Below are 24,017 nucleotides of genomic sequence, written 5' to 3'. Positions count from 1 at the left end.
AGAGTAGTGCATACTGATGAGAAGTCTTTAAAGAAGACGCTGTACAAGTTTCAAGTAAATCGGTGCAGTAGAAGTCGAGAAATCGTGGGTATCGTATCGAAAAAGATAGTTTATAGGAGGAAGGAATCAAAGTAGCATTTTCGTGGACAAACATCTGTATCTTCGTAAATAATTCAAACTTTGAAAAATCCTCTTGTACATATATTCTTCAATAGTTTAACCTTGAAAATATCAATCAATTTTTTAAAATTTTAGGCTAGAATACTCCCTTCATTTATCTTTAATCGACCCAAGCAAATGTGGGTGTATGAACCGTCTTCAAATGGTCCGGAGTTCGAATTTCGTCCTCCAAAATTCGTCTCGGTCTTCCACTTCTCAAAGAAACACTTAATTTCCTTAAAGTGTCATATTTATTCATTCTTGGTTTTGTTTTATTTGGAGAATAATTGTTGTGGGTCTTCTTGGCATGGCGATGTAGAAGATTTAGTGATGATAGAGGTTTCTTTTGGCCGTGGGTTTTCTGAAAAAGTAATAATAATAGTCATCGTAAATAGTACTGTAAGAATGTTAACATATATCGCAAACTTAGAATTAATGCTCTATTCCCTGTTTTAGTGTTTTACGCACTCAACAGAGGGCCTTCTTTACCCAAATTTATCATTAAAAGAATTGACTTACGGAATTTATTCTCTTACCATAAAACACGTACTTTAAGCGTTCAGTTTTTTTTTATTATTTATTTTTGTGAAAACGAATTTTGTTCTCATTTCAATTATTCAAATTAGTTAGGTTTATCATGTCTATATCATATAATTATATAATCTTATCTAGTGGTAGATTTACGTGCTACTGTTTGTGGAGCGTGGAAATAATTAAAAATGAAGTAATGACAAAGCAACCGTGTTTGCGATCTAAAATTACTTTCAATAATTGAAAATTTTCTCTTTCCAATGTACAAAATTATCCATTGAGTGTATTTGTAATGCAATTGCGCCTATTATTCTATGATTGATTGAGTGCTCTATTTGTTATCTTTGATTCAATCGAAATTACAATACATAGATATGGGGGCTCAATTAAATTTCTCCTCAAATTCAATAGACTCTCCGACTACAAATCATATATGCATTTTGCAAACTGACACCCGACTAACTCAATCCATCTATTCATTAATATAATACAAAATTAAGCAGCTCCGGATATATAGATAATCGATACGCAAATGCATTTGTTTCATACTAATAATTAAATTAAATTAAATATTAATATTTCATTCGAGTCTAAAATCATTTTGTTCAAACTTTTGGTACAACACAGTTTTCAACAGTAAATATGCATCATTATTTTCTTTTGAAACAAAGAATGGTAGCTAATGAGCATTGAGCAAACCTACTTTTATCTTGTACTCTCTTGATGTTTTTTACTGTTTTCTTTAAGAGTTTTTAAAAGTTCAAAGGACGACAATTTCTTTTATTTTTGCGCGGATTAAAATATAATACTCTCAGTTTTTGATAAATAATTCCATTTGCGAACTTTTTGGAACTTGTTGTAATTTTACGCACTTCGGAAAAAAATACTGCGAACTTTCGAGATATTTGGTAAAAAAAACAGCTGTATATTTTTGAAAATTTGCCCAGGTCGCACCGTTTGTACTAAAACCCTGAAAATTGTAGGAGTTAATCTTTGAAGTATCTACTACAATCGCGAATAAAAAAAATTATAGAGTATTTTGCAAAATTTTGAAACATTTGCAATTCAATAAAGAAAGTACTGTAAAGTTTCGAGATATATAGTAAAAAATTATCTGCATATTAAAACACGATTTTTGATATTATACTCAGGTCGCACCGTTTGTATTACAACCCTGAAATTTACACGAGTTATTCTTTAAAGTTTTTACTATATTGTCTAGTTATATAATTCATAGAGTCCTTTGCGAAATTTTGCGATATTTGCAATTTAGCGAAAAAAGGACTGCAAGGTTTTGAGATATTTAGTACTCCATATTGATAAATGATTTTTGAAATTATGCCCAGGTCACACCGTTTGTATAAAAATCGTGAAAAATGTAGGAGTTATTCTTTGAAGTATTGGTTACATTTTCTAGTTATGAAATTTAAGGAGTCCTTTGCAAAATTTCGAGATATTTGCAATTTAGTAAAGAAAGTACTGCGAAGAAACGATCTATTTAGTGAAGAACCTACTGTATATTAATAAGTGATTGTTGAAATTATGCCTAGGTCGCACCGTTTGTAGTACAACCCTCAAATTTCTACAAAGTATTCTTTGAAGTGTCTACTACAATCGTCACTAATGAAATTTATAGAACTCTCTGCAAAGTGTTGAGATATTTAGTAAAGAACAAACTCATATTAATAATTGATTTTTGAAAAAAGGGGTTTTAGTTATATAGCTAAATCTTAATTCTTATTAATTAAGTATATTATTTCTATATTTTGGATAGTTTATGTAACTTGCCTTAAGGTAAAATGCCACTTATGACTACTTATTTTATACAGACATAGTCTCAAATTATTCCTAACAGCTTGATATTTTAGAATATATTTTGGTATTTGCAAAAAAAATAATTCAAATGGGTACACTCGTCATTCTGCCACCATGACGTGTATACTCGTCAATCACAATTAACCGGGTAAAAATATAAGGTGATAAATATGAACTTAAAAATATATTCTTTATCTCGATTCGAACTCGAAATCTTGTGGTTGCAAATCCATACGTGTCCCACATAAGCAAGGATGTGCGAAAACGATATATATTCATGATCATTCCGTAAACCAATGGTTATATTATATAGTAAGACAAATGAGGGGGATTTATATTTCACGTATTTCCCTTGTTCGATGACTTCCCTATTGTTCAAAACGTTGAACGTGTTAATGACGACTAAAGACGTACCCGCACCATCTGCTCGACTCGAGAGTAAAATCATTTGTCAGTCGGAATAATACCGAACCGAGTGCCGAGTGTTCTCTACTCGGTGGAAATGGAAACTTTATTGTTTTGTGTTATGCAGTGGCTATTTCCTTTGAATTGAAATGGGAAACAGTCTGCAGAACAGACTATTACAATGTGATAAGGTATTATGCTAATCCAAAATATAACACGACGAGAACACATGTCCAGAAATAAATCGAAAATTAAAATTTTTACGTTACAAAGCTTTCTGAACATTTTGGCATACCTTAGAATGTGTGTGTTTTGTGTATGTGTGTTCGGATGCAAATTTTCCGTAGAAGATTTCTAGAGCACTGATCAGCCGATTTGAATGATTCAGCTGGGCATTCGATTCCTATTCATGGGGAGACGTCTGGATCAATTTCTGGCAAAATGCAACTAAGTAAAAATGCAGTTTTTGGGAGAACGGATCATTCGATTTGAATAATTCAGAATACATTTTACTTATATTGACAGAATGAAGAATTGATTAATTGTCTCGAAAAAATAAATTCTCATTTCTGTATTTTTATCTTTATGTAGAGTAAGTTATAGCAATCGCAATATAATGGAATAAACTAGTGGTGCATGGCATTATGTCTTAAGATAAATTGCTGAAACTTTTCGTACCGAAAACTAAATTAATATAGAAAACTTTACAAAACTTTGAAAAAATAGATTTTTGAGAAATTTTGATTTTTTTTTTAAAATCGGTCTTATTTGAAAAGTTGGATTTGGAGTCGAAATAACAATGCGCGTAAGCGCCGCCTAGTCGTCTAACCCGTAAACATTGGTACGAAACCCATATAAATGTACAAAAAGTTTGTATTTATTATTTTTATTCATTCATAATCTTTCATATCATTTATAATCTTTATAAATAAAATCTTATGTTCATTTTTGACCGTCAAATGGCCTTATTTTTTACTTTTTTATTGGAACTCCGAAGACGTTGGACCTGCTTTTACTTTTATTTTAACAGTTGTTTATTTCATCAATACAAGTAAAATGTTTTTTATGTTTACAGTTGTTTTTTATGTTTACAGTTGTTTATTTCATCAATACAAGTAAAATGTTTAAATATCGGACGCTCCGTTCTCTTAAAAACTGAGTTACCGTTTTTGGAATGGCTAGACCTGCCTTCGCCAAAAACTAATCAGCACGTCTCCTTATCAATAGGAATCGAATGTTTTTTGAATTAATCAAATCGGTTGATCTGTGTTCACGAGATCGTCGATAAAAATTTGTATCCGCACATTCACACATACACACACATACACACACACATACACGCATGTACACATACACTCAATACATCAATCAATCAATCAATTTTTTCTAAGGTATGCCAAAATATTCAGAAACCTTTGAAACGTAAAAATATATAAAAAAAATTATTTTCGATTTTTTGCGATTACTATAACTTGCCATGCGGGAAATTAATAAGTACAAATTTTCAAAAAGGAAAAATGTTCAAAATTTTCAAAAAATTTCGAAATATAAAAAGCATTAGTTTTCCGAAAAAAATTAAAAATTATCAACAATCTTATTTTTTACAAATTTTCAAAAATTGTGAAAGCTTTTTTAAAAATGTTGATTTTTGGTACGGGAATTCCTAGCTAATTGCCTTAAGGCACGATGCGACACATCGCTAGTTTATTTAATTACCTTATATATTTTTTCCACATAATCCTGATGTCCAGGATTTATACCCACATAAGGAGCTTGTTGGAAAGAATCTAATTCGTGGACTGTCGCCAATGCTGATAAGGTCCTGGAAACGCCAATCTACAATGAAAAAATATTATGAAAATCTTATAAAAACTCTATCTATATTGTTAGAATGCATAATAAAACATGCATTTATGAAACATTGCATAACTTCAGTAATATACTAAAATATTATAGGCTTATAACAAGCATCACTTGAATTATAAAAAATCATCAAAGTTCAGAATTTCGTCGCGCGTTTAAGAGATTCTAATCAGAATCTATACTGACTCTATGCCGAAAATATTATAAGTATGTTCGAAAAACATGAACTAGAAATCGTATTGATTATTTTTTTGTAATGGCCAAAAATTAATTTTCAAATAAACAGTTGATTGTTTTACCTAAATATCTGTAACTCAATTACTATTACATAAATCGATTATTTCCACTTATCGTAAAGTTTATACAACTTGCCTCAATGAGAAATGCTACATACAACTATTTAGTACATTACTTCTCTCCTTCATAATCTTTTAATTTGTTGTACCTGTCCATGTCTGATGTCGTGTTCGACTAGATCTGCTCCTAATAATTCTTCGGCCGGATCCATCCGTATTGGTATCACGCAGTCTATTATCCAGAGAATTAGCATAGTCGAGAACACGCCCCAAGTTGCCAGACACAGGCAGGCGAGCGCCTGCACGCCCATCAAGTACCAGCCGCCTCCTGGACGAACGGAGGAAGGAGGAGATATATAGATAAATATGTGATGTTCGACCGGAATAGACTCGTTAACTACTGAACCGATTTTTAATTTGATTGGGTCACCGTGTACAGTTATATCTAACTTAGGTTATGAGCTATATTAAAAATCTCAGTTCATATTCGAAATATTAAAATTTTTGAAATTTCAATTAAATTTGACACTTATGAATTTCTTGAAAATAAAACTGTGAAATGTGTTGTCAATGTTTATCAATGTTGTCAAATAAAATAAAAAAATTGATATAAATAACAAATTATAGTCGAACTAGTGGGCGCATGGCATCGTGCCTTAAGGCAAAGTGCTGGAACTTCCCGTACCGTAATTAAACATTCGAGGAATAAAAATAATCATACAACAAAAATGTCTATGAATAAATATTATAAAAACTAGAATTTTCATCATTCGTTACTTGTAGACAAAATCTGAATACTTATTAGATTATACGACGTTGTTTATATATGTTTGAATGAAATGTATATTGAAATGTTAGAATGAACATATTTTATTTCAAATGCATCAATGTTTCATTCGCCAAATATATGCACTGAGTTAATATTTTTAAATAGTTTATGTAGTATCAACTATATAAACATAAAATTATTAACAATTTTGAAATTAGAATATTTTATTTATTTTAAACTAACGGTTCAAAAGTTACATGAGATTTAGCAAATAAATGCATGGGGTTTAAATTTAGAATTGTACTTGCATTGACTTAATAATTTTTTTTTGGTATCGTGGACGTTTTTCAAATACACCGAGTTGTTGTAGGGCATTACAGTAAAGGACTGTATTGATAACTATTTAATTTTGTACAAATTAGTATAATATTTTATTTATTTTAAAGTAACGGTTCAAAAGTTACACGAGATTTAGCAAATAAATGCATGACGTTTATTAACTTCCTGTAGTGTTCCCCGGTGTTCCCGAAATCGTCGACAAAAATTTGTATCCGTACACAAACACGTACATACACACACACATATATACATCCATTTTTTCTAAGGTATGCCAAAATATTCAGAAACTTTTGAAACGTAAAAATATATAAAATTTTCATTTTCGATTTTTTTGCGATTACTATATCTTACCCTACGGGAAGTTGATAATTTTAAACATTTCATTTTATATTGCCAGTTATGAATTTCATGAAAATAAAACTGTCTCACTCAAAAAATTAAAAAATAGTCATAGTAATAATATGTGTCCCTTAAGACGGCTTTTCAAGAAGAGAGTCTAAAAGAAAAGACCTCAGGTTGGCCATCCCTGATCCGGGCAATAAAATCAAGTATCCCTTCGCGAGACAGACAAATTCCACACGGGGCTCACTTGCAAACAACCGCAATTAAAATCAAGTTCGTCCTTAGAACGAAACAATCTCCGCAATTTACTATCCGCAACGACATTATACGCAAAGGATTCAATCGATACGAATCGTCGTCATTGTCGTACACTGAGGGTAGTATTATTCATAAACATTGACAACTCAATTCACTTTTAATTTTATGAAATTTATACATGAAATTTTAAAAGTTTTATATTTCGAATATATACTGATATTTTTAATATAGCCTATAACCTAAGTTGGAAATAAATGCACACGGTGAACAAATCAAATTTAAAATCGGTTGAGTATTTCAGGAGTCCATTCCGGACGAACATCGTGACACGTTATTTATGTGTAGGTAAATTTAATAAATCGTCTGAATATTTGTTAATAACCCAAAATGATCTTTGGGAGGATCTCTGTTACCTTTGAATAGACCCGAACGACCCTTTGTAGTCGGCAGTGGGATAGGATTTTCTCCGAAAATTCCTACGGCTAGAACACCTGTACGAATACAAAACCATTAAAATATAGATATTAATTTAGAAAGGAAAGACAAGATACAAGGTGAAAAGAATGGGAAAAGAAAGAACTTTACTGAGCACAATCGTGAAGAGGACAGGATTCTGGATCGAATTCATATTGCAAAAATAGTGACTATTGTACAATTTTGTTGAAGGTAAACTAGAAGGCCTGAAAACTATGGGAAGGAAAAGAATGCAGGTGATTAATGGGCAGAATACGAACTATTATTATTTTATATATTTACCCCATAATCCGGCGACTCCGTGTACGGAACTTGCTCCAACTGGATCATCGACCCCAATACGATCGAAAAGTGGCATTGCCAGGCAGGCAATTCCTCCTCCAATGGAACCAATTAATAGGGCTTCCCATGTACGATACAGAAAACAACCGGCTAAAAATTAAAAAAAAATCTAATTTTGTTCAATTATCGATGCATAGTAGGATATCATTATCTTCATTATATCATTATTGCTCTTAATACTACGTTAGTAAATAATTAAATTTACCTGTTACTGATACTAGAGAGCCCAACACTCCATTTATAAGATCCATAATGTTGAGTTTACCGTCATTTCGAATTACTGAATACCTAAATTAATGTATGAGAATATTTTAGTCTATTTGCAAAAATAAGCCATTTTAATGTATTATCATTTTTATTACTAATGATTTAATAAATGATTTTAATCAGCTAGCTTAACAAAATTCTAAAGATTTGAGAATTTATATGCTTATTTTCACAAGCAAAGTTAGTTTTCATCAATAGAGCGGGACCTAAACACCACCATTGGCTCATTAAAATAATTAAAATTTGGTTTCATTCATCGTTACTATTTTAAAGTAGAGGGCAAAAGATGTGTAACCAACCATTGTCGTAAATCGAGCAACGTCGAATAATATGGCGTTTATACAACCAAAAAAATACATTGGTACGCAATTTAGATATGTTCTTGTATATCTGGTATCTTATATATAAAATTCTTCTGTACGGATGTATGATTTGATACTTCTCCTAAACGGTTATTCGGATTTTGATAAATTTTTTTAGAGTTTGTCAAGGAAAATTTTTAAGATTTTATGAACAATAAAACTATATTAATATTGTAGAAATAAATGGTAAAATTACAAGAAACCACTTATCATTGTTTGACATTGAAAACATTTGAACTGTCACCTGCTAGAAATGTCAATTCACTTGAAATTTGAATTTGGGTGAAATTATGAGCCCAGATAATATTAGAATGTAATATACTAAAAAATGTAATGTCTACATTATTATTGACGAAAAGCAGCTGAGATGTGCCAGAAATTAAAATGATATAAAATACAGTCAACAGTATATGTTGGCAGATGAAATTATATAATTCAGATTAATAAATAACGCAATAAGTCCAAAATTGCTTATACATTATTTTTTCAAACTTATGCATGTTGCATTTTACTTTACTAAATTATTTAACAATTAAAAAAATATCTCTAAAAATGATTCAGAATTTTGTTTCATGTGTCAAAAATACATTTGTTTGGCATTGGATATGGAATATTTAATAAGTTGATATTAGATTGAAGAGTGCTCATATGAACTAGATTTTACAAAATAATTCCCTTAAGATTTGAACACAAACAATTATTATTTCTATTTATTAAATCATTTAGGTTTATTAAATCATTAGTAATAAAAATGTACTTTCGAAAATATAATTGCCAAAAAGCAACTATAATATATCGTACGAGATTATGAAAATTATAGACTAAATTATTGAAGCAATTATGTTGTGTGGTAAAATCAAGTGTGATATTGTGCTTTTATCGCAGATGCTATATTATTTTTGTCTGAATTTCTTATACTGCTTATGCTAAGACCATAAATGCATCACGAGGCCATGACATCAAATAGGGAATTAAAAAGTAGAGGATAGGATATTAAAAAATTTGGAACTTTTGAATTGTAGACGTGGGTACAGGACAACGTCTGTCGGGTTATCTAGTATATATATATATATATATATATATATATATATAATTCATACATACAGGACACCCAGTACACCACCACCAAAGGATCCCATCATAGTTGTCACTGCAGCCCTTGCGGCATATTGCCATTTAGCTCCGCTCACCTGTAATTAATATTATATAATTTTTTGCTCTACATAATTATTATTATTTTATGAAAATGATATTCGGGTCTATATTTAATTACGAAGGGATAACTCACCCCGTAAGTGCTGCCCGAGTTGAATGCCAACCAGCCCCACCAGAGGACAAAAAGTCCCATGACCGCGTTGACCGGGCTGCCCAAGGGCAACTGCCCTACGCCGTGGCTGTAGCGCCCTAAGCGGGGGCCCAGCATCACGGCAGAGGCGAAGGCGGCAGAACCACCTTTTAAAATAATAATAATAATATATCATGAATCTCTTCTATACAATATAGTCCTAAAGTGATATATACATTTTAAATTTATATTTTTTCTAAAATACATAATTAACTTCCCGATGGAGAAGTTCATGTTTTCATCAAAAAACCCGATTCGCTCATTTTATGTTTTCTCGACGTTTCAAGCCATTCTGAATCGAATGAGACCAAATTTGGAAAAAGTATGTGTGCGTGTGTGTGAACAGATTTTTTGCCGTAAATCGACCTTTTTTTAAAAACGGCTGCGCCGAGTTTATAAGTTTAAAAGCCATTTGATGTATATCGATGAGGACTATTGTTTGTCAACTACTATGATTGTGCGACCATCGGCCAAGACGTTTCTTTATAAATAGCAGAAAAGTGAAAATTTTTTGTACACGTTTTACTCCTCAATTCTGAATAGATTTTGAAAATTCAAAAACCGTTTGAAAGATATTGGTTGGGAATCGTGCTGATTCGTTTTTGGTAAAGATCGATCGCGTCATTTTCTTGTAATAAAGTGTTAAAAAAAATTTTGTTAACGATTTTTATGATTTTTTTTTGGACGGTTGATGCCATAGCCTTATAGATTATACTGTCGGAATCAAATAAGGCCATGGTTTTTGGGATTAAAACAATTATTATGTAATGACATTTTTATAATTTTGAAATCATAATTTTTAATACATTTTTTATAAAACATAGAAATATCTTTCACTTATTTACATATACGACAACTACGGCCCTACGACAACTTGTTTAACTTTAAAAATTCGTCAAAGTTTGCAAAAATTAGTATCGCTTTTTTGGCGAAATTAGACCTTTATTTGACGTTTTCTCAAAAACGCCTGAACTGATTTCAGAAATTTAAAAGCCATTTGATGTATCTGATTGAGGATTGTAGATTGTAATTTGGAAAAAATGTTAAACTTTTCGTCCACATTTCGTCATACTACCTAATAAATTTAAAAAAATCAAAAACTGTTAGTTGGGAATGTTATTGATTAGTTTTAGGTGAAAATGTACCGAGCCGTTTTTATGGAACTTTTTTTAGCGTATATATCATGGTCCTATAGAACTTACTGAAACATTACTGCTTTACGACAAGCAGTTTAATTTTAAAAATTCATCAAAGTTTGAGAAAATGAGTAGTTTTTTTGACGTTTGTTAAGATTAATATTAGACGATTTGCTTGGTATAACAATAGAGTACTTGGTCTTACTAAACATACTAAACCATTAAAATCCTACGGAATTTTTGAACATTTGCTTTTAGAAAATACTCCGAGTTAACGTATTCGTTCATTTTCAACTATGTGTAATAAGTCCACTCGGAATACTTATACAGACTCATAAATTAATTTATTTTTTATTGTTTGAGTCGTTTATTTACACATATCTGGAAGTTCACGTAACTTGCCTCAAGGCAAAATACCAATACCAACTAGTTTTTTTTTGTATTTGATGGCATACCTATTACATGTACAGGTCCGGATCCTGCGATATCAACTGCTCCCAAATTGTAAAGAAAACCATGTTCTCCCCAAACCCAGCCAGCTGGTATGCAATACACTGCAGTATTCATTAAGGAAAATAAGCAGTAGGCTTTGAAGTTACACCTAAAATTAATAAAAAAAATACAATCTACACATATTACGAAAAATAAAATTTTAGAATGAATAAATATTAAATGCAATTTAATATTAATCAAATATGTTTCATGTCTCATAAATCTTTACTTATCACGTTCACATCTTTATATATGACGGAACTTTTTCAATAAAAGAACTCAAAGGTGTGAAAATATGCGAAAACTCTGAATTTAATAAGAAACCACGTACCGACTGTTCTATGAAGTTCTAGAAAGGAACTGCAAATATTTAGTAAATGAACGTGCAAATTATTAATATTTCACCGAAGGATTACTAATTGAATCCTAACGAATAAAATTAATTCAATGGGAAGAATTTTTATATCAAAATATGCGCTTGGAGTACAATTTTATAATTATACATATTTAATATTAGTCACTATAATATTTATCATCTCGTAGGGTAAGTTATAGTAATCGCAAAAAAAATTGAATATGAAAATTTTTGCATATCTTAGAAAAAATTGATATATGTGTGTGTATGTGTGTATATGTGCAGATACAATTTTTTGTCGACGATTTCGAAAACACAGATCAACCGATTTCAATGATTCAAGAAACATCCAATTCCTATTGATAAAGAGACGTGCTGATTAGTTTTTGGCAAAGGCTGGTGCAGCCGTTTGGAAAATTCGGGGAAAAAGTGCCAAAAATAATAATTCAATTTCTGAAAGAACGGAGCATCCGATTTGTATGATTCAAAGAATATAAATACAAAACTGATGAAATTTTGGAAAGGTAGTTTTAGCGATCTCGGAGACCAATGAAAAAAATTTAAAAAAAAGACAAAAATGATTATTAAATATATAAACATTGAATTATCAGATATTTTATAAAGATTTTAACAATAAGTATAAATTTTGTTTACATTTCTATTTTCGTAACATTGTTTATGCGTTAGACAGCGACGCGGCGCCAACGCGCTTCAATATGTTGTTTCTACGCAGCTAACGCATCGCGATTGCTTCGAAAAAACATTCCAGAAGAAAATTTCCAAAATATTTCTAAGTATAAAAAACAAATTTTTCAAAAAGGGTAATTATTCAAGTCAAAAATTTTCAAATTCTCAAAAATCCATTTTTCTCAAAGTTCTAAAAAATTGAATCTTTTTTAAAAAAAAATTAATTTTTGGTACGGAAAGTTCCAACAATTTGCCTTAAGGCACGTTGGCATGTATCACTAGTTTAGTATTACTTATTAATTAGTTAACTAAAAACATATAATTTAAAAACACTTAAAAAATTGTGAAACAAAATATTTCTTTCATCAATAAAAATGATAATGATAATATTAATAATAATAATAATAGTATAGGGCACTTAAATTTGTTAAAATATCATAAAATAACCTGAAATTTGTTAAATAAAATAATTATATTGTAAAAGTATTGTAAAGATTATTAAAAAAATACTTCCAACTAACAAACTAGTTATATTTAAAAATAATTAAAATTAACTAAATATAAATAAGCTTATAATAAATAAATTAAATAATAAATAAATAAATAATAAAATAGCTAATAGTTAATTAAATTATATTAAACCTATAAAATATTGACTTGAGCCTTATTATAATATTATTATACCGACGGCTTGTAAAATAAATAAATAAATAAATATGTTATTTCGGACTACGATATCTGTCTTCAAATAAAGTTCCATCAAAATCGTAAAAATAAATTCAACAATTAAGAAGAAACGGCCCAGCAGATCTTTACCAAAACTAATCAACTCGATTTCCAATAAAAATCTTTTGAACATATTTTGAATTTTCAAAATCGATTCAGAATTGCGGGCTTAAACGTGGACGAAAAATTTTTCTTTACTTTTCTGCTATTTACAAAGAAACGGCTTGGCTGATTGTCGCGGAAAATTGATAAACACTAGTCTTCATCGAGATACATTGAATGACTTTTAAATTTTTTGAAATCCGTCCAGACGTTTTTGAGAAAACGTCGATTTTTGGGAAAAAATCTGTTCACACACACACACACACTTGGTTTTTCCAAATTTGGTCTCATTCGATTCAGAATGACTAGTATCGTCGAGAAAACATAAAATTAGCAAATCGGATTTTTTGGCGAAAACATAAACTTCTCCTTCAGGATAATAAATGAACTTATCCTTTTATTACCTCTCGGCCATAGCTCCACTGACTATAGTAGTAGCAGTGGTGGCAAATGATAGTTGGAATAAAAATGAGGCAAAAACGGGTCCCATGAGAGGGTTTCCAACCTGCGGGTCAATCATAAAATCTCCAAAGGCGATAAATGGATTCGTATAAGCACCTCTCCCATAGGACATACCGTAGCCGAATAACCAGTAAGTAAAACCGCCCAGAATTATATCTATCACATTCTTCATCATGATGTTCACTTCGTTCTTTATTGATACACAACCGGATTCCAGCATACCGAAACCTAAAAAATAATAAATAGATAGATGAAAAAAAAATATTTATAAATATAATAGCAATCAGAATCTTATAATTCTATAAACTATTGAGATGTGTTTGAACTCAAAACTGAGTTTGCAAATGTGGCTTGTTTAGGAAACTCTTCAATGGGAGCCCTTAATACTTATAGTCAATCATTAAGTTGTTTTTAACTTCCCGTAGGGTAGTTATAGTAATGGGCCGAAAATCGAAAATTAAATTTTTTGCATTTCTCGACGTTTTGAAGGTTTCTGAACATTTTGGCGTACCTCAGAAAAAATTTATGTGTGTGTATGTGTGTGTTTTGTATGTCCGTATTTTTCGTCCACGTTTTCGGGCGCACGGATCAACCGATTTGAATGGTTTGAAAAACATTCGATACCTATTGATAGGGAAATGTGCTGATTAGTTTTTGGCAAAGGCAGGTCCAGCCGTTACGGAGATACGGAGCAAATAGTGCAGAAAATACAAATCGAATTTTTGAGAGAACGGTGTATCGGATTTGAATGATCTAAAAAACATTCAATTTGTAATGATTGGTGAAGAGGTAATTAGTTTTTAGCAAAGACAGGTCCAGCCATTTCGGAGTTACAGAGTTAAATGTGCAAAAAATTGCAGTTTTTGAGTGATCTAAGCGTTCGATTTGAATGATCTAAAAAAACTTTCTGCTTGTATTGACAAAACAATTGATTTTGAGGATAAAAAATTATTACATTTTTTTATTTTCCGTAAAATATTTTTGTAATTTTGGAATAAAAATTCAAAAAATCACCCAGGCTAAGCACAGTCTAAGCGCCACTCTGGTACAAATTTTTACCGAAGTGCATTTAGACTGTTTATGTACTGGAGCACTTTTCCAATTTTGTGAAAACTATTGAAAAATGTGAAAATGCCGCTAAGCTAAGCACAGTATAGGTGAAAATGTCGCACAGAATTATTTGCAAATGCGTTTAGACTGTGACTATGCGGGAGCACTTTTTCAATTTTGTGCAAATTAGGCAACTATTTTTTTTTTAAATTGAATTCGAAATGAAATGACGATTGTTAATGTCCTGGAGATAAATTGATTTATGATTTACATTGTATTGCTCACTCAGATATAACAAGATAGCAAAAATAATGAAAGTTACAGAATTTGTAATAATATATTTGAAAACGTTTAAAATTTCTCGAACATTTTGTTACGGTACCGGAAGTTACAGCAATTTGCCTTAAGGCACGATGCCATACACCACTAGTTTTTGAATTTGATCTTAAATATTTTCAGTTTTTAGACAAATATGTCTGACATGACTCTTGTAGAACTTTTTGGCATCAGACATACATGACTGACACAATAATTTAAATGTTAGGTAATAAATATAATTGAAAAAAAAAACTAGAAATTTAATTTTAAATAATTTAAGTTTTAACTATGAAATATTAAAACATCTAGACATCCAAACATAAAATCTTCTCATCGACTTAGTATTTTGTCATAAAACGAAGAAAATGAAATGAACATCGTTGTAAAAAACTAACGAGAAATTTTACGGTGTACTTTTCATAAATTAGAATCAGAAAGATTATTAGAGAGCTTTTCCATAAAATTTCTTTCTTTTAATTCACGATTGTCATTTGAAACGCTTGTATTAATATTTCGAGTTATTTTAGTTTGATAATTAAGTGGATTTAATTAAAAATCAAACTAAGCCCAAAATTTAGAACTCGGTCTTAAATTTAGAACCAAATCTAAAATTCAGAATCAGATATAAAATTTAGAACAATATCTAAAATTTAGAACATGATCTAAAATTTAAAATAATATCAAAAAATTACAAGTAAAACTAAAATTTAGAACAAGATTTGAAATTTAGAACAAGATTTGAAATTTAGAACAAGATTTAAAATTTAGAATTTGGTCTAGAATTTAAATCAATTACGAAAATTCAGAACTAGGTCTAGAATTTACAACCATATCTAAAATTTAGAGTTAAATCTAAAATTTAGGACTAAGCCTAAATTTTAGAACAAGATCTAAAATTTAGAACTAGGTTCAAAATTCAGAACAATATTTAAAATTTAGATACTTTGTGATTCAACGATGATTTTATTAGACACCGATATTTTTGTACACTTTTTGTTTGTTTTTTTTTTATATAAAATCATGACACAATTAATCTAAATTGAAGATAATTTGCTTCAATTATTATATATTCGATTAAAAAACTGTACTTTGAAAATAAAGCTAGATAATATTTAAAATTAGAGATAAAAGACATCACAACGCTATCTGGAAAAATTGGTATCTAGAAGGTACTCTTTGGAATATAACTATTTTAATAGATGTATTAAGATAATACTATTATTCACCTGTTTGCATAGTAAAAATAATAAATGAAGAAGTTATGACCCAATTTGTGTCTTCTGTATTCAGGTCATAAACACCTGGTTTACCTCCAGGACCTCCTGTAGCATTTCTTTTGTAAAGAAATCCATCTGCTGATGAATTTCCATTTTCTATATTCGAATCATTAAACAATGCCATAATTCGTAAAAAAAATCTTTATATTTCTTTTATTTTTAAAGAAAAACTGTAGATACTCTCATTGTAAATTTTAAATTGGTGTTGGATAAACACATTAGAAAATATATATTATCGTATAGAGAATAATATATGTTGTTTACGTATAATATCGCAAAGTTTAGGCAGTTATCACTAAAAAACACGCATATTTTTTACTATATTATTAAATTTTTCAACATTCAATCTTTCAACAGTCGCAAGTAATAATACTTTTTACCATTTTGAAATATTTGTAGAGTCACTAAATGCAATTGCATTTGCGTGCAGAATATATTTAAAATGCAGAAGACAAAGTCATGGACATACGTGACATCGTAATATATAAATGAAAATCTTGAATGTTTTACTACTAAGGAATTAGAAATCTATATATATTATGGTAGAGATTTGCAAAATATATCTATACATAAAAAAGATATCACGATGTTTGTCCAGGATGGACTCCTAAACTGCTGAACCGATTTTAAATTTGAATGTCTTACCAGGTGCATTTTTATTCAACTTAGGTGATTGTTCTTGTTCTAAATTTTAAATATTGTTATAAATTTTAGATCTCGTTCTAATTTTTAGATCATAATCTGTATAAAAATTTGTATATTTTAGGTATTGTTTTAAATTATAAATCTTATACTCAATTTTAGATCTCTTTAGATCTTTTTGGTTCTAAATTTTAGATCTTGTTCTAAATTATAGATTTTGTTTTAAGTTTTAGAGATTGTCCTAAATTTTAGACCTAGTTCTAAATTTAAGACTTAGTTCTAAATTAAAACTTAGTTCTAAATTTTAAATCTAGTTCTAAATTTTAGACTTAGTTTCAAATTTTGAACTTGGTTATTAATTTAGACCTAATTATCAATTTTAGTAATAGTTCTAAATTTTGGACCTAGTTCCAAATTTTAGACTTAAGTCCAAATTTTAGACTTAGTTCTAAATTTTAGATTTAGTTCTAAGTTTTTAACTTAGTTCTAAATTTTAGACTTAATTTTAAATTCTAGTATTTTGTTCTAAATTTAAGACTTAGTTCTAAGTGGTTCTAAGTTTTGAAATTAGTTCCAATTTTACATTTAGTTCTAAATTTTAAATATTGTTCAAAATTTTATATAATGTTCTAAACTTTAAACCTTTTTCTAAAATCTAGATCTTTTTAGATCTTCTTCTAAGTTCTAAATTTGAGATCATGTTTTAAAATTCAGACTTAAATCTAAATTTTAGACTTAATTCTAAATTGTATATATTGTTCTAAATTTTAGATCCTCATTATTCACTTAAATGTTTAACAAGTTACTGTGTTCAAGAATAAAATTTTAAATTTAGTATCTCATCTACAAGTAATTCTGTGTTTATTGATACAAGTGTGAATTTCATAATTTTCAAATTATCTGCACGCTGAATAAATAATTTAAATTAAATACGTCTTATATAACAGATTAATTAATCAATCCATGTGACTAAATTTAGACTTTTTTTATTAATATAATTTGCAATAGATAAAAATTGGCAAAGCAGCGCGTGTTGCAAATAATTCAGTATTCTGTTTTATTGAACTTGAATTTTTGAAACAATCTCTGAAAACATAAATAAGTCATAGAAAATGTATTGAATTTTTCAGCTTTTTTGCACCCATTACATATTTATGATTACCACTGCTATTATTTGACGAAGTCTAGAAGTTCTTTGATTTAAAAAAACATAATTAATTATTAAAATGTTTGTGCTGAATTCTTGTTGAAAACATCTTAAGATATAAATAAGTTAATTGGATTGCAACTACATTTACATGGATAAGAATTTCTTTAGGTACATTTTACAATTATGCTTCTAAATTATATTATCAATCTATAAATAGTTTGCCCTTAATATAAACTAGTGGTATGTGGAATTTTGCCTTAAGGCAAATTGCACGAACTAAGCAATTTTTGAAACTCTGTAGAAGTTTTGAGTAAATCGGTGCAGTAAAAGTCGAGAAATCGTGGGTGTCGTATGAAAGGAAAATGAGAAAAAAAATTTTGAAAAATTCTTAAAAATAGTAAAAATTTGAATTTAGCGATAATCTTAGTTCATACTGATGAGAATTTTTCAAAGAAGACTCTGTAAAAGTTTCAAGTAAATCGGTGCAGTAGAAGACGAGAAATCGTGGGTGTCGTATGGAAGGAAACTGAGTAGGAAAATTATGAAAAATCTTTAAAAATAGTAAAAAATTGAATTTAAAGATAAACTTAGTTCATACTGATGAGAAGTCTTTGTAGGAAAATCTGTAAAAGCTTCAAGTAAATCGGTGCAGTTAGAAATCGAGAAATCGTGGAAATCGTATAAAAAAAACAGTTTTGCGAAAAACGCTTGCAGAGGAAGGAAACTGGAGAGGAAAATTTTGAAAAATCTTTAAAAATAGTCAAAAGTTGAATTTGAGGATAAGCTTAGTTTATACTGCTGAGAAGTCTTTTAAGAAGACTCTGTAGAAGTTTCAAGTAAGTCGATGCAGTAAAAGTCGAGAAATCATGGATACCGTTTTGATAAAGGCAGTTTCGAGAAAAACGCCTTTAAAGTTTTGCTGAGGAGGTTTATAGTGGTCAAACAGCTGTATCTCCGAAAATAATTCTAATTTTTAAAAATCCTCTTAAACACATATTCTTGAATAATTAAACTTTGATAAAACAAAATAAAACGATTTTTTGCAAATTCTAGTTTCCCATGAGATTAAATCTAATAATAGCCTTTCATCACACGTTTTATCTTTGCACCAGTAGTTAATAATTTCATTTGACTTCTAAGCGTTTAATTCCGCGAGGAAAATATTTAACATAGATAAGAACTTACATATATTGTAATCATAAACACGTGCAAATTCTAAATCGCATATAAATTCAACGGCAACAATTTAATTATCAGTCATTTTTTTTATTTTACAACGTGTTAAAAAAATGAGTCAATTACGGTTGGATTTATTTTTTGCGGTGGTTGTGCTGGTTTTGTGCTGCAGTCAAGCAAAATGTGGTAAAATTATGAATTTGATATAAAATAGTAAATGAAAGGTTCGGAAATTTTTTGGTTTGGAAATAGATTGAATAAAATTAATAAAAATGGATGTAAGATAATACACCATACTTTGGAGTTTGAGAATGTCAAAAATTTTCTGTTTTTAACTTTCTGTAGGGTAAGTTATTGTAATCGTCCAAAAATCAAAATTGAAAATGTTTGCATATCTTCACGTTTCGAAGGTTTCTTAGCATTTTGGCATACTATAGAAAAAATGTATGATGTGTGCATGCGTGGATACAATTTTTGTGGACGTTTTCGGGTGCACGGATCAACCGATTTGAATGATTCAAAAAGCAATCGATCCCTATTGATAGAGAAACTTGCTACGATTTCAAACTAGTATTGTATTATTTAAGATAAACGTAATATATTTTTTTAATAAATACTCAAATACCTCTAGCTATTATATTATAAAATTTGTTTACTCCACATACATATATTATGCAAATATTGAGAAAACAAATATACAAAACATGTTTTGGCAAATTAATAATTAACGAAATCTACGAATCGTTAATAATAACAAATACTAATTTTAATTTTAATATCAGTCATAATATATTAATAAATTATAATTATATCATAATTTTATTTTATTCAAAGTTTGTTTTTTTTTCATAAAACAATGTGTGAGTGAATTTGTGAAGTGTTTTTTTCCCGGTTTGAATTTTTTAACGTGATGAATCTCGGAATATCCGAATCTCGGAATATCCGAATATCTGAATATCTGAATATCCGAATATCCGAATATCCGAATATCCGAATATCCGAATATCCGAATACCCGAATATCCGAATATCTGAATAGCAGAAAGTTCTTTGAATCATTCAAATCGGGCACTTAGTTCTCTCAAGAACTGCCATTTTTTGTACATTTAGCTCTATCGGAATATCGGAGTATCGGAGTATAGGAATGTCGAAATATCTGAATATCCGAATATCCGGACATTCGATTACCCGGACATTCGATTATCCGGACATTCGATTATCCGGACATTCGTTTATCCGGACGTTCGATTATCCGGACGTTCGATTATCCGGACGTTCGATTATCCGGACATTCGATTATCCGGACATTCGATTATCCGGACATTCGATTATCCGGACATTCGATTATCCGGACATTCGATTATCCGGACATTCGATTATCCGGACATTCGATTATCCGGACATTCGATTATCCGGACATTCTATTATCCGGACATTCGATTATCCGGACATTCGATTATCCGGACATTCGATTATCCGGACATTCGATTATCCGGACGTTCGATTATCCGGACGTTCGATTATCCGGACGTTCGATTATCCGGACGTTCGATTATCCGGACATTCGATTATCCGGACATTCGATTATCCGGACATTCGATTATCCGGACATTCGATTATCCGGACATTCGATTATCCGGACATTCGATTATCCGGACATTCGATTATCCGGACATTCGATTATCCGGACATTCGATTATCCGGACATTCGATTATCCGGACATTTCGATTATCCGGACATTCGATTATCCGGACGTTCGTTTATCCGGACGTTCGATTATCCGGACGTTCGATTATCCGGACGTTCGATTATCCGGACGTTCGATTATCCGGACATTCGATTATCCGGACATTCGATTATCCGGACATTCGATTATCCGGACATTCGATTATCCGGACATTCGATTATCCGGACGTTCGATTATCCGGACATTCGATTATCCGGACATTCGATTATCCGGACATTCGATTATCCGGACATTCGATTATCCGGACATTCGATTATCCGGACATTCGTTTATCCGGACGTTCGATTATCCGGACATTCGTTTATCCGGACGTTCGATTATCCGGACATTCGATTATCCGGACATTCGATTATCCGGACATTCGATTATCCGGACATTCGATTATCCGGACATTCGTTTATCCGCACGTTGGTTTATCCGGACGTTGGTTTATCCGGACGTTCGATTATCCGGACATTCGATTATCCGGACGTTCGATTATCCGGATGTTCGATTATCCGGACGTTCGATTATCCGGACGTTCGATTATCCGGATGTTCGATTATCCGGACATTCGATTATCCGGACATTCGATTATCTGGACATTCGATTATCCGGACATTCGATTATCCGGACATTCGATTATCCGGACATTCGATTATCCGGACATTCGATTATCCGGACATTCGATTATCCGGACAATCGATTATCCGGACATTCGATTATCCGGACATTCGTTTATCCGGACGTTCGATTATCCGGACATTCGTTTATCCGGACGTTCGATTATCCGGACGTTCGATTATCCGGACGTTCGATTATCCGGACATTCGATTATCCGGACATTCGATTATCCGGACATTCGATTATCCAGACATTTGATTATCCGGACATTCGATTATCCGGACATTCGATTATCCGGACATTCGGTTATCCGGACATTCGATTATCCGGACATTCGATTATCCGGACATTCGATTATCCGGACATTCATTTATCCGGACGTTCGATTATCCGGACGTTCGATTATCCGGACGTTCGATTATCCGGACATTCGATTATCCGGACATTCGATTATCCGGACATTCGATTATCCGGACATTCGATAATCCGGACATTCGATTATCCGGACATTCGATTATCCGGACATTCGATTATCCGGATATTCGATTATCCGGACATTCGATTATCCGGACATTCGATTATCCGGACATTCGATTATCCGGACTTTCGATTATCCGGACATTCGATTATCCGGACATTCGATTATCCGGACATTCGATTATCCGGACATTCGATTATCCGGACTTTCGATTATCCGGACATTCGATTATCCGGACATTCGATTATCCGGACATTCGATTATCCGGACATTCGATTATCCGGACATTCGATTATCCGGACATTCATTTATCCGGACGTTTGATTATCCGGACGTTCGATTATCCGGACGTTCGATTATCCGGACGTTCGATTATCCGGACGTTCGATTATCCGGACATTCGATTATCCGGACATTCGATTATCCGGACATTCGATTATCCGGACATTCGATTATCCGGACATTCGATTATCCGGACATTCGATTATCCGGACATTCGATTATCCGGACATTCGATTATCCGGACTTTCGATTATCCGGACATTCGATTATCCGGACTTTCGATTATCCGGACATTCGATTATCCGGACATTCGATTATCCGGACATTCGATTATCCGGACTTTCGATTATCCGGACATTCGATTATCCGGACATTCGATTATCCGGACATTCGATTATCCGGACATTCGGTTATCCGGACATTCGGTTATCCGGACATTCGATTATCCGGACATTCGATTATCCTAACATTCATTTATCCGGACGTTCGATTATCCGGACGTTCGATTATCCGGACGTTCGATTATCCGGACATTCGATTATCCGGACATTCGATTATCCGGACATTCGATTATCCGGACATTCGATAATCCGGACATTCGATTATCCGGACATTCGATTATCCGGACATTCGATTATCCGGACTTTCGATTATCCGGACATTCGATTATCCGGATATTCGATTATCCGGACATTCGATTATCCGGATATTCGATTATCCGGACATTCGATTATCCGGACATTCGATTATCCGGACTTTCGATTATCCGGACATTCGATTATCCGGACGTTCGATTCGATTATCCGGACATTCGATTCGATTATCCGGACATTCGATTATCCGGACATTCGATTATCCGGACATTCGATTATCCGGACATTCGATTATCCGGACATTCGATTATCCGGACATTCGATTATCCGGACATTCGATTATCCGGACATTCGATTATCCGGACATTCGATTATCCGGACATTCGATTATCCGGACATTCATTATCCGGACGTTTCGATTATCCGGACGTTCGATTATCCGGACATTCGATTATCCGGACATTCGATTATCCGGACATTCGATTATCCGGACATTCGATTATCCGGACATTCGATTATCCGGACATTCGATTATCCGGACATTCGATTATCCGGACACTCGATTATCCGGACATTCGATTATCCGGACATTCGATTATCCGGACATTCGATTATCCGGACATTCGATTATCCGGACATTCGATTATCCGGACATTCGATTATCCGGACATTCGATTATCCGGACATTCGATTATCCGGACATTCGATTATCCGGACATTCGATTATCCGGACATTCGATTATCCGGACATTCGATTATCCGGACATTCGATTATCCGGACATTCGATTATCCGGACATTCGATTATCCGGACATTCGATTATCCGGACATTCGATTATCCGGACATTCGATTATCCGGACATTCGATTATCCGGACATTCGATTATCCGGACATTCGATTATCCGGACATTCGATTATCCGGACATTCGATTATCCGGACATTCGATTATCCGGACATTCGATTATCCGGACTTTCGATTATCCGGACATTCGATATCCGGACATTCATTCGATTATCCGGACATTCGATTATCTGACATTCGATTATCCGGACATTCGATTATCCGGACATTCGATTATCCGGACATTCGATTATCCGGACATTCGATTATCCGGACATTCGATTATCCGGACATTCGATTATCCGGACATTCGATTATCCGGACATTCGAT

At 31.7% G+C, this 24,017-nt stretch overlaps 2 protein-coding genes across 2 annotated transcripts in view; one reads left to right on the top strand and one right to left on the bottom strand.

Annotated features, from left to right (window-relative positions):
* Positions 1–280: 280 nt before the first annotated feature.
* LOC113378076 (putative ammonium transporter 2) lies at positions 281–16,296 on the bottom strand. Its single transcript, XM_026618591.1, has 11 exons — positions 16,122–16,296; positions 13,470–13,755; positions 11,159–11,304; positions 9,511–9,674; positions 9,327–9,412; positions 7,799–7,881; positions 7,534–7,683; positions 7,191–7,268; positions 5,219–5,397; positions 4,627–4,746; positions 281–520 (listed from the first exon to the last, which is right to left on the bottom strand). Exons 1-11 carry the CDS (start codon positions 16,294–16,296, stop codon positions 281–283), a joined length of 1,707 nt encoding a protein of 568 aa, XP_026474376.1.
* A 2,957-nt stretch (positions 16,297–19,253) lies between these two features.
* The window catches only part of LOC113378066 (zwei Ig domain protein zig-8-like), a 35,242-nt gene continuing 30,478 nt past the window's right edge, over positions 19,254–24,017 (top strand). The window contains exon 1 of the mRNA XM_026618580.1: positions 19,254–19,326. Within this exon, the coding sequence (XP_026474365.1) occupies positions 19,254–19,326 (73 nt within the window). The remainder of the gene's footprint in view (positions 19,327–24,017) is intronic.

The sequence above is a fragment of the Ctenocephalides felis genome, unplaced genomic scaffold (assembly GCF_003426905.1).
Source record: "Ctenocephalides felis isolate EL2017-DRISC unplaced genomic scaffold, ASM342690v1 CF-g0.4_SCAFFOLD_00845, whole genome shotgun sequence".
NCBI classification, from domain to species: Eukaryota; Metazoa; Arthropoda; class Insecta; order Siphonaptera; family Pulicidae; genus Ctenocephalides; species Ctenocephalides felis.
This window is presented reverse-complemented; position numbering and strand designations above follow the sequence as displayed.